The following is an 18,866-nucleotide window of genomic DNA, read 5'->3' on the forward strand; positions in this document are numbered from 1 at the left end:
TTCTTTTGTTACTGAGAGCCTCGGAACTTACCATTCTAGAGAAGAGATTACTGCCTCATCTTTTGATGTCTGTCTCTGCAGTTTGTTCCTTTCCTTACTGAAGCTTGACATCTAAGCCATCTATATTTTTTAAAAGCTTTGTACCTGAATCAGGTGCTTCAGTCAACACTAACAAGCTCATATCACAAGAGGATTTTAGTCTTATATAATAACATGCTGTATTAACAGAATTTGCTTGTTGTCAACTTACTTTGCCAAGCAGGCCTTTATCTTTGGACAAGAAACCACCACTGTTCTTCACTGCTACATCTAGTGTTCTTCTCTGTACTTCAGGCAGGGAAACACTGAAATCAAATCTGACAGGCAAAGTGATGCATTAGAGAGACTTTTGTACCTGAATTGCAAGTTCAATTCCTACAGCTAAACAACAATTCAAATCATAACCAAACCATCCCCCTCCCCAAACAAAAAATGAGGTCTGAGATAAATGAAGAAAAAAAATCCCAAAGTTTTGCCTAAAATTTTTCTTCAATACTATGATAAATATCAACATCAAATGTTTGAGACTTCTGTTACTTTTGGTCTCTAGAAGACACTGGTAAAACAAAACAAAAAAACAAACACACACCAAACAAAACAAAACAAGGAAAAGGTCAACTTCTGACTGTACAGAGAGGAGAATGAGGAATCCTACTATCTTGACAGCTCAGTATCACTATTCTCCAAAAGGGAAAGACCGGTCAGTCTTACTGATCCTCAGTCCTCTAAAACCAGAGCTCCTTTTCTTTCCTGGCACCCCAAGGACACCTATCAACTTTTAAGGAAGAACGCATTTTGTTTGCTAGATCTGAAACTTACAGAAAGTGAGGGCAAGATTATACCACAGTCTACATCTATTTGTCACTACGGTTCTTAAACAGCTTTATTGCTTTGCATTTTACTTGGAAAGGCACAGTAAAACAAGTCTATTACCTGGAATAAACAGGAGAGAGCTGCAGTACCAGGAAAACCTACCAGAGCCTCTAACTAATGATTTACAGATTTCCCTTGGACAGAATGGGCTGAAGTGTTGTTTTCCCCAAATTAAGTTTCCGTCTATAGAGAAAGGTCATCTTTATTGATAAGTGATGGGTGGGGGAGGAAGGGGTACACGTGTGAGGGAAACTACCATCAAAAAGCTGAGTGCAAAGACAAGGATTTTTATGCAATGTAATGTTGCACAAGCTTGCACAACTTCCAACCTATGGGCCAGGATATAACTTACAAGGAAATTTCCTGACTCCCTGGATGCTGAGAAGTGCCACCAAGTAGAACGACTGAGCAATTTGGTCACGCATAGACACTGGCTGGCCAGTTCTACTGAGGAGGCAGCATCTATCAGCCAGGCAACCGGCCAGTCAGAATTGACATGCTTCCTAGCAGGAAGGGATACCAACGGCATTGCCCAGCTAAAAGGCACTCATGCTCTGACCACCTGCCGGAAGAGTGCACACTGCTTCTTAGCTACCAGCATAAAGGGCATGTAACTGACATAGGGTAAGGCAGAAAATAAGAGAGAAGTGGCTGGTAACAGAGTAAGAAAGGCTATAGTGATAACAGGGAATATAAGGATGGGAAGAGCTATTACAGCAGCAGAGAAAGGTATGATCAAGTCTGGTGGTGACAACTAGGAGTTTCGACAGCTCATCCATTCAGGTAAGCTGAGAAACTTTGATTTGACAGCTTTGTAATTACATGATATCAAACTACTACACATAGTTTAGAACATACATTTGATCAAACACTGGATTTAATGTCTTCTTTGATACATGTGTTTTTCTTCTTCCTGATCGTCTCTTATCAGGCAATAAGTACATTCGCACGTATGGATCGGATCCTTCTTCTGAAAATGCTATTAGATTTCTGTGACCAGTGAAAAACAAGGAAAAACACTTAGAAAATAAATGAGACATTGCTGAATATAAGTGTCCACACTACTATCACTTAATATAGTACATTAATCAGTTGTGGGATATCCTGCACAAAGTATGATGTGCGGGATACAGCACATAGATAACAGCAGTGGAAAAGAAAAACCAAAAAAAAAATGCCAAGCAGTGACTTGTACAAGATCAGATGAATGTTTGACAGCAAAGGTGGGAATACAATGTTTCTTAAATTCCAATTCAAAGTTTAGATATGGCTTTCCAAAAATCATGCCGTTTTGTCATTCCATGAAAAAGTCAGTCTGTTAGAGATAGCTTTCAGACACTGCTGATAAAAATCTACATGCCATTTTCATTTAAAATCTGACAGAGGCATAATAGACAAATACAAAATCACAGCAAAATCGTCAACAAAGTTTTTACTGATTCTGAGTATAGCTCTGTATGTTTTTGTATTTACACGTAATTACAATCAGTATGTTATTTTAAAAATAACAAAGATCATCCAGACAACCAATTTAAGAGCATAAGTCATGATATGACAAGGTTTACAAAGAAATATGCACAGAAATGAAATTTGGTATTTTATGCTCACCTGCAGGAATGCACTACCACAATCAGTTTGTTTCTTTGTGAACTATGACGAATTGTTAGCTGAATCTGTCCTAATGGAGACTGACCCAGAGTTGTTCCGCTGCAGGAAAAAGTAGAACATTACACTTCATTTTTAAAATGCATATTTAAAGTAAGACCTAACTGAAATACATGCTGAGCAATTTTCCCAGAAATCATGTATTAGCCATTTAACTTTTCACTAGACCAATGTGAAAGAAGGGAGCACACACAAGTTAGCACGTGAGCATATCTTCATCAGTTTCTTGTACTTCAGTTCCTTGTCCAACAGCTCTACTCTCCAAAATAAGCTAGGTATTCTTCTCAGTTTAGAGGTCTGCTGCTCTTCAGTACTTTGAAAACCATTATCAGTAAATAACTTGCTTTCCCCAAAATAAACATTAAAGCAGTTATCTAGGAAATTGGAAATAATAATGGTGCAAACTACAATGAAAACCTCAGTGATGGGCCACTCTTACCTACGGCCAGGAACCAATTAGAAGACTAGCTCATTCTTTTCTAAATTCTCTAATGTAGAAATATAGATATTCTTGGGATTAAAATAGTGATACTTAAACCCACTTATTGTCTTACAAGCTCAAATCATGGTATAAACACAGCCATTTTACTTTTCTGTAGCTCATGCCACATTGAAAATAAGATTAGAATCAATTTACACTTACAAATACAGGTCATGCTTAAATAAAAAGCAAGCACCATGTTTAAGAATTTATGTTTTAAAGAATGGCCCATATTTGCAGAGTTTCCTCATCTCTATGAAATGCTTATTTTAGTTTGTGTAAACTGACTATGAGTATTTTCTGTTTCACACAGGACAGTATATAGCACACTTGGCATTTCTCAACCACCTGAAGGATATCTTAACTTCAGGGAAGAGGCATGCCTCTTTTGTGAATAGCTACTACAAAGTGATTGCTCCATTAAAATTCCCAAGTCATTCACTTTAAAAACTAGAATGAAGCATTTCAGTTCAGTGTTTTCTTAGTTAAAATAAATTTTAAAAACCCTGTAAAAATCAGAGCACCTAAAAACATGGGGCCTGCAATAAAGGACCTCCTTAGTCGTAGCTTTACCACTCTTATCAAATGAGAAAGTATGAAATTTGTGTATTAGGTAAGGAGTAGTATTTCAACATTTATCATAATTAACAAAGTCTAACCCAGTTTTGGGCCCGAAAAAGAGACTGACAAACTGAAGACAAGACAGTGGAAGACCATAAAAGATAAATGGAGGACTGGAGCACATAAGCAGATGGTGAAGGAAATGGGTTTGTACAAATTGAAGAGAAGCCCAACAGCAGATTCAATTGCAGTCTGTCACTACTTAAAACAGACATTATAGGGAAGACTGAGTCAGACTCCTCGTGGCTGTGCACAGTAAAAGAACAAGAAGCCCCAGTCAAGTTGCAGCAACATAAATTCTAACTGGAAATAAGGAAAAAACATTTTCACAGCAGAGTGGTTAAACACCAGAATTGCTGAGAAAGTTTATAGAAGCTCCATCCTTGGAGGTATTAAAAACTTGTTTGGACAAGGCCCAAGAAACCTGATCTAACTTTGAAGTGGGATTTGCTTTGAGCAGAGGGCTGACTGACCTCCAGAGATTCCTTCCAACCTATATTACTCTATTGATTCTATGAACTCTGATAGAGAAAAAGATGAATCGGTTCAATCCTTTACAAGTAAAAAATTAAAATCTTTCTACTTAGCTTCACAGAGGAGCTACATGAATAGGGAATTAATGGTTTCCATTCTCCTATTCAGAGCAGAATGGCTGCTCAGCTATCTTTACTGGTAAGTATAGCTGCCTGTTGAGGCAAGTAAAAAAAGAATTAGAGAATTTAAGAAAGCATGGCTGCAGCAATCCTCATTAATTGAATAGTAACTGACTATTCATTTAACATTCTTTATAGTCAACTATCCCTCTGAGCGATTTAAAAAGGCCAGCTATATTCAGCTTAATTGGCTTTATATTAATGCTAATAGGATTCAGTGGTGAAACAGGCAACTATTGCCATGAAAGTAATAAATGTATCGAAAAAGATCCTTCCCTCTTGCCATCCCACTCTTTTTAGCACTACACAGTGTAGCTATGAGAACAAGGTGGACTTTATCTTGCAGATCATTGCAATGTTAAGGTAACTTCTAATTGCAGAATCTGTCTAACTGAGGTACCGGGAGGAAGCAGAAAATCACAATGACTGATTTTCAAATGCCAGGCTCAAACTGCAACAGAAAAAAATATTACTGAAATGCAAACTAAGTGCTCTTTCTTTGGCTGCACTGACAACATTTTTTATAAATCAACTTAGATGTATTGCAAAAACAAGTAATTAACACTGTACTTTTCAAGCTGTCGTAGTCTTTGCCGTAGCTCCTGCGTGGCAATAGGCAGAGATATGTCTGACGCTATGCTAGGAGTGGGTTCTTTGACTGAGAGGTGGCTGGGAGAATAAGAGAAGTTAGAGGCATGAAGACTGGAGGAACTTCGGCTGAGATCTCTTGGCCACTGAGGGCTGGCATTGGGAGGCTGACTTTTTTCAGCTGTATCAGTCTTTTTATCACTGTCAGTCACTGGGGAAGCTGGAACAGGTTTGTTTGAATCAGGTGGTGGTGAGACAGGAACATGAGGCTTAAAAGATGATTTTCTTGCATCTTTGGAAAGAGATGGCCTTTTTACTTGGGCTGAGTGTTGATGATCTGGAGATCTTGCTTGCTTTTCAAGAGAAAGGACCTAGATACAGTAAAAATACATATACTATTACTATTTTCCAGTATAAAAAACAGGAACAAATTTGTTTCTACAAGAGTACTGGTTTGTGACAAGTTGTTAAATTCAGACAGTAATGCAGGACCCAAAATACTAGCACTTATACTCATTCACTCTACAATAGGAAACCTTTTGCACAGCAAAGCACAGCTCCATCTTTGTGGCAAGTGCAGTAACTATAAAACAACATGAAATTCTCCATTCATTTAGAATTATTCTCCTCATTATTCCCTTCCCATACTTTACACGCTTCTGGTGCAAGTGCTATTTACTCTGCAGCTTTAGCCACCTGGAAAGCTATTCTGTAATTTTTTTTCTTCTAATCTTTTGAAATTTAATGCTACATCACAAGTTCTTCTCACTCATTGTCCTTACTTTCTCTTTTATAGGTTATTTTCGTTTATTAATGAAAAGTGAGCAAGAAAGTGCTTTAGAAAAGAACAAATAACAGAAGTTAACAGAAGTTTGACAATGTTTGCAAAGAGATACACTACCTTATTAAACCAAATAATTTAGCTGGGGAAGAAGACAAACCAACTTTCAGGTATGCAAATTTTATCTTTAAAACTCCAATGTGCTTGAAAGTTGGTCTGAATTTTTCTAGTACTATGAAGGTACTTCCTTTCCCTATAAACTTTATTCTTTTTAAACCATCATGACCTCAGTTCCATTTCTATAAGATAAAGGTGATTTCACTGATCTGTAGCTTACTGAGTCGTAAGAGACTTGAAGGAATTCATATTCCAAACATGATTACCAAACCTAAAACCACGGGGAACCTCAGTCTTAATTAATGCAGCTGATTACTGTTTTGTTGGGAGAATTTTCTGTTTTTGAAATAGAATGTATTTAAATTAGAGGTTATCTTTTACGTTCTTGATAGCACTGCCACAGCTAAGGACACCTGGCATTATGACACCCAAGGAAATGTACTATCTTCTTCATAAAGCTAGAAGACCAGAAGTCACAATAGTCTTAAATATGCTTTCAGTATTTACAATGGGAAAAGTTTTAGAGTACCCTGAGTGCAATCTTCATGTTTATAGTGCTGTTTGGACCAGAGTTGTTCAGGTGGAACCGCTGATGCATAGTTAAATCTTCACTCTCCAGCAACTGGCTTAGAGGCAGTTTGAAGTTCCCCAAAGAACACTGGTGCTGTTCGTCCCTCACCTGAAGGAACACAGAAGCTAAGTCATTTTGTATGATCTGCTTTGTAAGAATTCAGAAAAGAAAAGGAAGTTACAGTTTTATTTAAAAACAAAAAATCCAAACAATATCAAGTGTAGTTTGTTCTTAAACAAAATTTCCCTGATCATAAGATTACTTTACACTGAAGAAGGAAATAGCAAATATACTCAATGCCTAGTTTCTTCATCCCTATCTTCTACAGCAAAAGCAAGACTGGAAACTAACCGTCACATCTACATCTACCTGACCCTTGATCAAATAACTACATGGTTTCCAAATGGTCTGTGTGAAAATGAATTCCCACAACTGTTAGAGGAATAGTAACTAGGACAGTACACATTTACACTTCAGTCTCTTTGAACCATGTAAATGACATGTCAGCAGTGTAAAGGGATACAGTATTTGGATAAAGCAAAGACTTCCTTGGGATGAGAGAAGAAACAAATCAGCCATACATAACAGCAATTTCTGCTAGCAGTTAAGACTTAAGGTTCGAAACAGGTATCAAAATTGACCTTTTTTCCTTTTTTTTTTTTTTTTTTTTTTTTTTTTAAGTAAGACACCATCAACTATGTTGTTCTGGTGAGAGACTGGTTATAGTCTTTCTTCCTTTTAGTAGTAAATGCAGATACACATTTCATAGCCTGGTCTTAAAAACCACTTTAAGTATAATTTTAATGGTGTTCACAATATATTCAGTCTCATTTCATAACAGCCTGTAACGTCTGAATGTTACTACTGAAATGTCTTAGAAAAGAAAGGTCTCTAAAGAGAGTGAGACAACATACCTCAACTTCAAGATCTTGTCTTTTGGGATTGTGTACAAAGAAAGTAAAGTTTTCCTCCCATACTGGTTCATTGGTCTTGTATCGAATCTAAAGTTAAAGAACAGGAAGCATACAAATTATAAAACATTTTTGTCTAATAAAGCGAGTGTCAAGAGTTGAGTACATTTTTCATTTTGGCTTTGCAAAATTAACGTCTGAAACCTGACATATTTAAACAAAGGCCAAGTGGGATCTACCCAAGGCATATATAATATCACATATAAAATTATACACAGGACATGTAATAGAATATGTTTTGCATTAAAGTTGCTGTATGTAAAGTAAAACTCCTGCTAAAGAACCTTTACTTCACACCTGTCTATGAACAAATGCAAGATCTTCAGACTGGCACATTCTCTCTCTTCTCATACTTCCTTATAAGGGCTCGTCCTGGTTTCAGCTGGGATAGAGTTAATTTTCTTCACAGTAGCTGGTATAGTGCTGTGTTTTGGATTTAGTATGAGAATAATGTTGATAGCAACAACTAAAACATCAGTGTGTTAAGTAGTGCTCATACTAAATCAAGGACTTTTCAGCTTTCCATGCTCTACCAGGTACAGAAGAAGCTGGGAGGGGGCACAGCTGGGACAGCTGACCCCAACTGACCAAAGGGCTATTCCATACCATATGACGTCATGCTCAGTATATAAAGCTGGGGAAGAAGGACGCGGCGGGGACGTTCAGAGTGATGGCGTTTGTCTTCCCAAGTAACCACTACACACGATGAAGCCCTACTTTCCTGGAGATGGCTGAACACCTGCCTGCCCATGGGAAGTAGCGAATAAATTCCTTGCTTTGCTCTGCTTGCGTGTGCAGCTTTTGCTTTATTTATTAAACTGTCTTTATCTTAACCCACGAGTTTTCTCACTCTTACTCTTCTGGTTCTCTCCCCCATCCCACCCGGGGGAAGTGAGCAAGTGGCTGTGTGGGGCTTAGTTGCCAGCTGGGGTTAAACCATGACAGGGCTGAACTAACTCAATGAAACTCCTAGAAACTAGTATTTTCCCTTCTAATCTCCAAGTAGCCATGTGGAATATTTCACTGCCAAACCTCACTACTTTCAGCAACTCATTAATGGGGGGGGGGGGGGGGGGGGGGGCAGCGAAGAGAGAAAAAAGCATTCATTAAAAAAAAAAAAGCTATCTCCAGGAACAAAGGACCTAAATTTCTATTTCCATTCTCCAGTAAGTATCAAAATTAAGACTGTATACAAGATCCAGTTTAGGCTTTGTAACAATTTTTGACAGGATATGAAGAAGCCAAATTAGATGTCCTCTCCTTTTGTCTCACTGACACTTTTACTTTAGAAAAAACAAACCACCAAAACACAAAACAAACCCACATTGCATATATCTACCTATCTAGGTATCACTTCACTGTTGGTATTTTGTTTTAAAGAGCTGTTTGAATGCACACAGGTTAGTTATGGACAAGACGACACATATGTTGAATGCCTTGGGTCGAAATCAGAGGGATCACCATCAAGATCCACCTCATGACAAGCATCTGTTACAGACCACCCAATTAGGAAAAAGAGATGGATGACGCCTTCTTCAGATGACTCAAAGGTGTCTTCAGGTTCTCACCGAGAGCTTCAACTACTCTATAAAGTTTTCTAGGAAAGCAGCACAGAGGTGCACAAGCAATTTAAGAGTTTGCGCTAGGAAAATACACACTGTTGTGTTACAGTTGTTCTCAATCATTGGATGCGTTGACTAGGAGTGGTGTTCTTCTGAATCTACTACTTATAAATGAGGAATATTGGATTGCAGATGTGACTATCAACAGCAGCCTTGGCTACAGTGACTGTAAGATCACAGAGCTAAGGGGCGTGAGGAAAACAAGTAGCAGAATAAAAGCCTTGGACTTCAGAAAAGCAGATTTCAACTTGCTCTAGGAACTGTTAGAAGGGATTCCATGAGTGTCTACCTTGGAAGGCAAAGGAGCTCAGGAGTGCTAGAAGACAGCCTTCTCAAAGCACAGGAGTAGTCCATACATCAAAGCAGAAAAAGCAGCAGACATAACAACAAAGTAGCCTGGCTAAACTACAAGCTCCTGAGGGCTACACAGCATTTTGGCTAATCTAAGACCCTACTTTAAACAGAAGGTTCAAGCAGATGATCTTCAGTGGTCCCTTTCGACCTGGGCATTTCTATAACTCTGTGATTTTCAAATCTTGATCAGTATTTTGAAGCCTGCTGTTTGCCCATGCTGTTAGTTATATAATCACTACTGTAGGAATCCCAGTTGCAGATCAGAACCTACTGCGGAAGGATATCTACAAATTGTTAAAAATCTGGTCTCTACTCACAGACAGTTTAAATTGAGTAAGCACCCATTCAGTCCTTGGCTTCTTGTTGGCAATTTCAGTTCTGGTGGTAACTTTTAGTGCAGTGGATATGCTCAATGGCTTTAGCCAATGCCAAGAACACAGAGCCACTGAATGTTTGTAGACGGAACCAAGTATAAAGGGTAGGAACTTACCTTACTTTCCTGTGCCTTGTGTCCAACTGACAGCAAAACAAGTGGGTTGGGATTGCTGTTTATTTTCTTTCCTGACTGGTAAAGAAAAAGCAAAAACTTCGCGTTCAGAAAACAGGAAAACCTCTCTCCTCTGAAACTTAAATGTTTGCATCTTAAAAATACAAATCATATGCATTCTACTATATGCCTATCTATTATTCTCAGTATTTTATTCAACAGACTTGAATGGCAGACTGGCTAGTAACTTGTGAACACATTAACATGAAGGCATCCAACTACCCTAAATATGCTGAAGCGAAACGCTACAAATAAGCAGGAGTTTTAGACTCCTTTCCATTTTCTTTGTATGAAATTGGTGAGGTGCAAATTTTTATCCTTTAATGAGCATTACAACCCCCAAAGCTAATGAAGCGTAGTTAAAACTGCAAAATGAATATTACATGCAGATGGGAGATATGGCGAAAGCACAAACTCAGGAAGCTTACTTTATTTACATTGCAGTAGTATTATTAAATTGGATGTAATATCAGAACACTGATATTCCCCCCTTTTCAGTTTGGGGAGAAAGAAGATGCACTATAATGTACCTGATGTATATTTCTACAGTTTACCAAATACTCTTTATTAGAGAATCAACCATCTGCCATATCTGAGCCTTGCTCACCAGGTGTATAGCATTACATCAAACTGTGAAAATAAACATCAGTTTAGAAACAAATTATATACACACAGGAACATTTCCAACTACATGTTTCTTTCACAAATTTTAGATTAACCTAACAAAAATCTAAGCAGAAAGAAAAGTTAGACATGAAAGTTAATCATCTCAAGCAGGTGTTAATGCAGTTTAAAAGGCCTAAAAATATAGTATACATGGTTAATAATATACTTTGAATTCTACCATGTAGGAAATTGTACAGATCAGGTATGTAAACAGAAAGTTAGTTAAAATCTACTTAATGCATGTAAGGTCACGATTACAACCAAGTGATTAAAATATTTTATATTTTTAAATTAAGAATGTGCATATTTTAGGTATTTTTGGATCTGAACTTACATTTTAGACACCATACTTCCACTAATATTACTTGACTTTAATGTGACACACTACTTATAACCATACTTTCCTTTAGAAAAAAAGCTGTTAAGAAAGCACTCCTTTCTTGGATGAATGCCGCATTTCTTTTTTTCATGATTTCTAATTGAAAATATTTAGTTCTCATCAAAGACAACAGAATACAAAGGTTTAAGGAACAGAAAGAAAGTCAGATTACACTCCAACTGATGGTGTTTAAAAATGGTAGGTGAAATTTGTTTCATTTTTTCTTTGTCCGTAAATAGGTGCCTGAAACTCCCTTTTCTTCATAAAATGATGAAACTACTGAAGTCAACAAAAAGATCTTGGTGCTTATGCTGATATGTAAATATAAATAATTCTAATTCATGCTAAATAGGCAGCAATATGTACACACACACATAACGCACCTCTGACACCTGCCACTGCAGATTTGTTGTTGACAGTCTATTAGAGATTGCCTCTTGTCCAAGTTACTCCAGCTGAGAACTTGGCTTATGCTTTCCAAGTTTGTCTCTCAACTCTAAGTCTTCCATATCAAAAAGCTGGGCTAAACTTATTTAGCATTTATATAAAAGACGTAAAGCCTTCTAAAAACATCCAGCAGAAACAAGATTATTTCAAAACATGTCAGAGATTGATTTTATTGGTTAGTCACTGAGATTTGATCAATAAAGTATCACTCAGTATGTAAAAGATGTTTTAGCTTTCATGTCAGCTTTGTTCTTTAGTTACTAATTCAAATTAGTTCTCAGGACTATTTTTTTCCCCAGTCTTCTAAAGCAGTCTATACTCCACTCAACTGATCTAAAATTCAAATTACCACAGACCAAAGTATTTTACCAGTGTCTTGAATGCTTCTTGAAACCAAATTAAAGTAAAATGGAATTGCACTAAATATATATCTGGTAACAGAAATTCCATCCACTGTTGGAAGAGTAGTGTTGCAGGCATTTGTGCATTTCCAATTACTTTTGTGACCTTAAATGGACAACTATATTAGTTTTACCTTTAGGGCTTTCTGAACAGCAGCCTTCTTCAAGCCATCAGGGTTAAATTCTAATGGATTATGCTTTTAAGTCAGGAGAGAATGAACATAGGAAGGGTTAATAAGTCATGCAATGAAGCAATTTCACTAGGTTAATTATTATGACATGACAACATAGGACAAAGTGGGAAAAAAAATCAACCTAAAAAAACCCAAAAAAAATCTTTCAAACAAAACAACGAAGGAACCACAACAACGAAGTCTGACAAAACTTTTTTTTTCCCTCTTGTCCTCTCTGAATGTTTGTATTCTGCTTTAAAACTAATATACTCACTGTCAGTCCACTTATATTTCCCTTACCAGTTTTTTTTTTACCATAATAAACAAACTTCACAAAACAGGTTTTATTGAATGCCTGATGTCCTATGGACTGCCTTCTGAATGAACCTTTTTTAAATTTGGTTAAGTACATTTTCACAACATAGAAGCTTCTCTGCTGATAAGTCAAGTAATTACGTGAAGGAGTCCTCTTATGGGAGAAATTACTATACTAAAAGTATTGATAGGACTTAGATCATTATTAAAATGTAAATCATTTGAGCCTCTTCAGCAGATAAATGATACAAACACTGCATGCTAACTAGAATGAAGGTCTACTGCTTTAATCAGTTGAATGAAGACATGCAAATACACTAAAAATAGGAATTTGAACCGATTTAGCAGGACAAAACCTCTGACTACTTTCCATTAATTAATCAAATTTTAAAATTTTATTTTAAGAATAATATATTGTTCTTGAAGTGACACATGCAAAGTCCAAAAATGTTACAGAAAATTTGCATTCAACTCATAAGAAAAAATTTCAGGAAATATGATTTTGAAATAAAACAGTCTTCAAGTTAGTATACTTATGGCTGGCTTTTTCTTTAAGCACAAATTTTTGTTTCAAGGGAGAAGTCTGCTTTAAAAGCTGTAGTGTGTGGCAACAAAAAAATTGCATAATGGCCTTTTTAAACATGCTGGTTTATGAACAGGAACCGATGCTATTAATGCTCTGCCAAAAGACATGCCTTGCTGAAATTCAAATCCAAAAGTGACTAAAATTTGAAGAGAGATTTAAGCTTTGTGCAGAAATACTTTTTTACATTTTCTTTTGGAATGTCATATCCTGAAGTTGGCCAATATATATGACGAGATTCCTGGCATTCAGCTTTAAAATTTCTATTTCAGTATGAATATACAATATGATGAAACTGGAGAAAACCAGAAATAAGGTTTGGCTGGTTTTGTGGGATTTTTTTTAATCATTATTTTTCTTAAAATAAAATTAAGGAATCTTCCACAGCTATTTATCTGATACGTTAGGGACTTACTATTGTACTTAAAAGACCTTCAAATATGGAGACTGCACAATATCCCTAGACATATCAATCCTAATGTTTAACTATCCTTTTCATTAGAAAACTTTTTAATGCTCAACAGGTATGTTCCTTGCTGGAGTTTTAAGCACTGTTTCTTGTTTTCTGACAAATATGAAAAAGTCACTTTGTTTGCAGCAGCCTTGTATCATTTCCATCCCCATCTTTACTTCCTAAGGCTAAACTCATCCTAGTTACTCTTACTCTGCTACTCATGTTTACCGACTTTCTCATTATCATCACTGCTGTCCTCCAGATCTTAAATTGCTGCGGCCAAAATCAGGGCCTTAGTAATGGTGAAGCAGAACAGAAGGATAAGTCCATACATCTTACAAGCTACAATCCTCCTTCTGTATACAGTATGGTGTTTGTCTTTCCTAACAGCATGACACAGCACAACTACAGATCTGTTTCCATAGAGCTATCCATCAGACAGCTATTTCCATCCCATATTTATATGGTGCAATGACCGTCCTCTATGGAAAAGTACCTTATTTTTCCAGATCATATCTGCAATTCATCAAGATAATTTTGAATCCTAAACTGCCCCTCAACTTACTGGCCATCTTTCCTTCACATTTGCACCTGCATATTCAGTACACATCTTTTTCCCCCTATACTATTATTTCAAAGAATTTTAAAAGTCAAAAACAAACCTATGTGATCAATAATAAAGGCAGGCAACCAATGATTCCTGGATATTGAACATGTCTCAATTCCTCTGGAATCATAGCAAGGATAGGCCAAGAGGGACATCAGCTGGGGCAAATATGTTTAAGCCAGACTTCAGGTTTCAAGGGAAGGAGCTGCACGTCCATGAGAATGGTGGCTGAAAGGCTGGGCGGGAGGAGACTAGGAGAAGAAAAGGGAGTATTCAATATAAAAAGCCAAGAAAACATCTTGCCTTGGGTGACAAAATTGTCTTGCTATGGTTCTGAGTGTCTCTGCAGTTATAGGAAAAGGGGACAGGTATCCAAGAACTATACTGATAACTGACACAGTGGAATAAATCAGATTTCAGGCTAGCATTCTGTAACAGCCAGTGATATTTGCAGTAAATCCTAATAACAAACCCATAAATTACACTGCAACTAACAAGCTGTTTTGTTATTAAGCCAGATCCTAATTCAATATGCTTTTGAGTACGACTCATTACTTCTGCTGACTCAGTAAGTCTTGCTGCGGTTAAAACAGGGCTTTAGAAGTGTCTAAATCTGTGAGTGCATCCTCAGTTGATAACCAGAAGACAGTCACTGATCTGTAAGAGCTGATTTAAAATATGGATAATTTATATGTTATACAGACACCAAATTAGAAGAAAAATTGTTATGAACTAATGATAACGTATCATAAAACTAGTGTTACTTTCGGAAATTGTACTAAGAACACTATTCATACTCCTTAACTTCAGATAAATCAGATTTAGATGGGTAAATGTCTGATTTAGGTGTCATGAATCTAGGTTTCCCAGCAGTCAATAAAACTGTCTATAGAGAGGAACAGAGAGGACTCAGGGCATTGGATTTTCCTCTCCCTATATAAAGTGAGTCCCCTTTTTAACACTCCCCCCCACCAAATAACTGATGTTGCATGTCAATTAGATATCTGAACTTGCAGGTGTGAATGTTTGCATAATACCTCATGTTTAAAGATGCCCTGAAAACAAGATACGATTTTATGACTGCTGAAGCTGTTACTATCTCTGGGCTACTACAGTCCTCTCCTCTCTCCTGGCCTCCAGCTATAAATCTCGTCCTCTTGCTTGCTGCAAGACTAGCACCCATGCAACTGCAGAACAAGGCAGTTAACACTGCTGTTGAAGGAAATCCAGACCTGGCTATCTTAAAATGGTTGCTGTTTCACTCTGACTCACAAATTGCTTCGGGGATTTTGAAAGTTTTGTCCAATGTCTAAATAGATGGTGTTATATGTAGACGACATGTCCTAATGAAAAGACCCTAAGATCAACAAAAACATCAGGACTACAGTCTTTATCAAGCATTTTGATTTTCTTTTTTTAAATTATTATTATTTTTAGGATGTATCTAGTATTTTTGTAACTAAAAGAAACAGCAACTACTTATCAGTTTTAACACTAAGATAACTGAACCATAGCTTATGAACTGCATTTCTTATTCATTAAATTTTAACAAGATTTGGTAATGGATGTAACTTTTTTGATAATTTAAAATGAACTTCTACACAGAAACTAAGTGAAAGAACCACAGAAAAGCATTTTGTCGGAACTGGGAGGGGGGGGGCAGGGGGAAGGTGTTTTTAAATCAAGGTTTATGATATGAGCCAAAAGTAGCCAGCCAGCAACAAATTTATCTGCACAATCTACAATGGCATACCCACCTCTCTCTGCAAAAGAGTTCTTATTCTGAACAGATTCTCATTCTTTCTGAAGATACCGAGGTTGTGTTTACAGATTTAAGTGTAAGATATTCAGAGGCTCATTAGTTTGTAATAACCTTGTAACATTAAATTACAGGAAAAAAGATTAATTGGTGGTTCTCCCTAGCCTGGATTTTCCTGACTACAGACTAATTTGAAAAAAAGAAAAGGAGCTTGGGAATTTGCAAAACAAGGAACATCATGGAGTGAAATAGAATTTACAAGGGAATTTATAGTTTGGGGAGCACAAAGAACCACACCCATTTTTAAAGGAATACTTGAGAACCAGCGTGGAGAGGTTGTAAGTTCTTACAAACATTGAGTGCATCACCTTTTAAAGAAACTACAGGGATGTAGGTTGTAATAATTATTAGTTTAATTTCTTTGCATTAAAAGCCAACAATTCACCAGCACACAGTGTGCTAGTATAGTATGCATTTTATTTCTCAATGAATCAGCAATTTAAGTTAAATGTAAGAGCTTTTACAACAAACTTATCTTGGGTTTTTATCATAAAAAGTTAATTACTTACCCAATGATAGGCTGATCAATGAAATTTAAGTAGCCTTTAAAATGCAATAAAAATAGCACAAAAACAATGCACACTTGTTGAAACCATGCAGCAAAACAAATTGCATGCTCTCATTCCACTAGAGTGAGTGGCTTTAGTAGCACTAATCCACACTCTGGCAGATAAAAGGTACAATATAAATAATACCAGAGAACTCACAAATAGTGCTCTATAGAGTGAGGTAGTGTTTTCACAAAAGACTAGTCCCGATGCTCTCCTCTCTTTTAAGTATCCACACCCAAAGTTTCCCTCGTAGATACTCTTAGGAAGATGGAAATGGAAGGAGAAAGCAGAGTGATGGGATTGTGGCAGAATGAATGCATAAGCAGCTTTACTACACAAAAAAGTTAAGGAAAACAGTCAAAGGATTCCAGAGAAAACAGCAGATAACAAAAAGTAAGTAAATATTTGTCATTACAAATAGTTTCATCTGTTAAATTACTTTCTGTAGCGCAACAAGGTGAAAAGTTTTTTTGTTTTTAATTTTTAGTAATTATTCAAATATATTAATCCATTTTCCAAGTTTACTCTTGGTAGTTCAGATATATGTGGCAGATCCAACTAAGTAAATTTAGAGACCAGCTTTCTACACCGTTTCTATTTAACTTGAAACATATTTCAGATAAATCATCCTGGTGTCTCAGAAACCCACAACTATGATGCATCTGTGCAAAAGAAATGCCTGTGCTGGGAATTATCCACTATAACTCAAACAAAACAAGGCTGATGACAAGATCTAAAATGTACCAGTGATAAGCATTAACTTACGAAATCCATTTTGAAGGTAATAAAAAGTACTTGTTCATCTAGAAAATATTTCAGCTGTAACATTAAAGTTATGGACAAAAGTCTTCAAAACTATTAATAAGGGTCAGTGTAATTTTAACACTTCATTCTCTTTGAACTTTTTGTTCCCCATAAATACAAGCAATCCAAAAGAGCAATTAATTTTGCTATTACACTACATGACCCCATCAGTGAATATGAACACAACATGAGAAGCCAGACTTTCATGTTTAGTCTTGTAAATGTTGTTCCATATTAGAATCAAATGCACATAAAAAAGCTGTATTCACTATAATTCACTGCAGTTTGTCTAGCAGCTCCATAACATTATCTACGCACTGTCTTTATAGAATCTATAGGAATCTTTTCAGTTCTCCCACATGAAGAAGTCTTCCCATGATATTTTTCCCCCTACTTAACTGTGAAGCCTTTTTGTAGCTGGTTTTGGACAACTTGAATTTAACAGAGTATTGTATTATTTTATTGTTGTAAACTTGTAAATGGAATTTTCAAGTGTTCAATGTTACTTTCTATCATATTCTTTATAACACATTTCTGGAAAGAAAATTACTTGAAGTGAAATACTGAGTCATTTGTAGCAACTGCTTTTCTGGGCTGGTAGAGCAAGGGAAAAAAAAAAAAAAAAAAAGAGGGTTAAACATGTCCCACACTACGACCATTCTTATTCTCAACCCACCCAGGCAAATCTTGTACTGTAGACAGAACATCAGACACAGCAATAAGAAATCTGGGATCCTGTTCCCAGATTTCCTAACTGGTCAGCTTTGTGCAAGGAACTTCCCCTTTCTGTACCCTACAGTTTAGAGATCTACTGATTAGAAGTACTGATTAAGACATTGAAATTAAAATACTGTCCCCAAATTAGGTAGAACCTAAGACTTGCAGCCTAATCTTTCTGAAGGAGGGAGACATTGTTACAGAATTCTTGTTCAAAACAGGAAGGGAAAAAACTAAACTTATGACAAAGCCTCTGAGTATTTGCTGGAGAAGCTAATCTAATATAGAGAAGCAGAGTTGTATGGAAGAAAATTGGACACTGTGGATGAGAGAACTTTAAACTATTCATTTTAAGTAAGAGGCTTTAGTGTATTTTAACAAATATATTAAACTTGTAACAGTTTGAATAAAACCCAGTAGTCGAACAAGAAAATACAGAAATGGGTTCAATTTAATCTAGTGCACAAAACAGATAGCAGACGGACTTTTTCTGTGTGTTGCAGTATTCTGAAACTGATGTTAAGCACATCATAATTCTATTCTATTTCTGCTTCCTCTGTAGTAGAGTAATTCTACTCTTTTTCTGCTAAGTTACAGAGTTCCCCTGAATTCAATACAGTGAGGTTACAAAGATAATGCAGAGCTCTATTTCAAATGAGCTACATCTTTTTAGCTTTTAAAATAACCTGTAAATACTACTTCCAAACACTGCTCTATGCACCCTGGAACAGACATGAAATCACTAGCCAGTCATGTAAATTGTTTAGGCTACTAAGCTTTCATTTGTTACCACTCTGTTTGATGCAGCATTTTAACTTAAATTGGAGTGGACAAATTTGCAAAATGCATGCAAAAAAATCTGAGGCTTGAAAACTTTATTCTCTGATTAGTATTGTAGTCATCACTTCCAGAATTTCTCATCTAATAGCAATGCTGAAAAACAGCAAAACTCAGTGTTATGCTTCACATATCTATTTATGGTCAAGTTTACTTTATTACTGCTATCATTTACAACCAGGAACAGTACTTTACTAACCTGAAATAAACTCCAAAACAGTCTGTGCTTG

The 18,866-nt window shown here is 36.4% G+C and overlaps 1 protein-coding gene across 5 annotated transcripts in view; it reads right to left on the minus strand.

The window, feature by feature from the left end:
• ESYT2 (extended synaptotagmin 2) overlaps positions 1-18,866 on the minus strand; it is a 92,436-nt gene that overhangs the window by 3,977 nt on the left and 69,593 nt on the right. For 3 of the 5 annotated variants that reach the window (XM_075492399.1, XM_075492400.1, XM_075492403.1), the window contains 8 exons: positions 11,911-11,973; positions 9,827-9,901; positions 7,304-7,390; positions 6,348-6,497; positions 4,903-5,291; positions 2,521-2,619; positions 1,771-1,902; positions 251-356 (listed from right to left, as the gene is read on the minus strand). In XM_075492399.1, the coding sequence (XP_075348514.1) occupies positions 251-356; positions 1,771-1,902; positions 2,521-2,619; positions 4,903-5,291; positions 6,348-6,497; positions 7,304-7,390; positions 9,827-9,901; positions 11,911-11,973 (1,101 nt within the window). The remainder of the gene's footprint in view (positions 1-250; positions 357-1,770; positions 1,903-2,520; positions 2,620-4,902; positions 5,292-6,347; positions 6,498-7,303; positions 7,391-9,826; positions 9,902-11,910; positions 11,974-18,866) is intronic. The other 2 variants (XM_075492401.1, XM_075492402.1) reach the window with 1 other exon arrangement.

This window comes from Mycteria americana, chromosome 2 (genome assembly GCF_035582795.1).
Source record: "Mycteria americana isolate JAX WOST 10 ecotype Jacksonville Zoo and Gardens chromosome 2, USCA_MyAme_1.0, whole genome shotgun sequence".
NCBI classification, from domain to species: Eukaryota; Metazoa; Chordata; class Aves; order Ciconiiformes; family Ciconiidae; genus Mycteria; species Mycteria americana.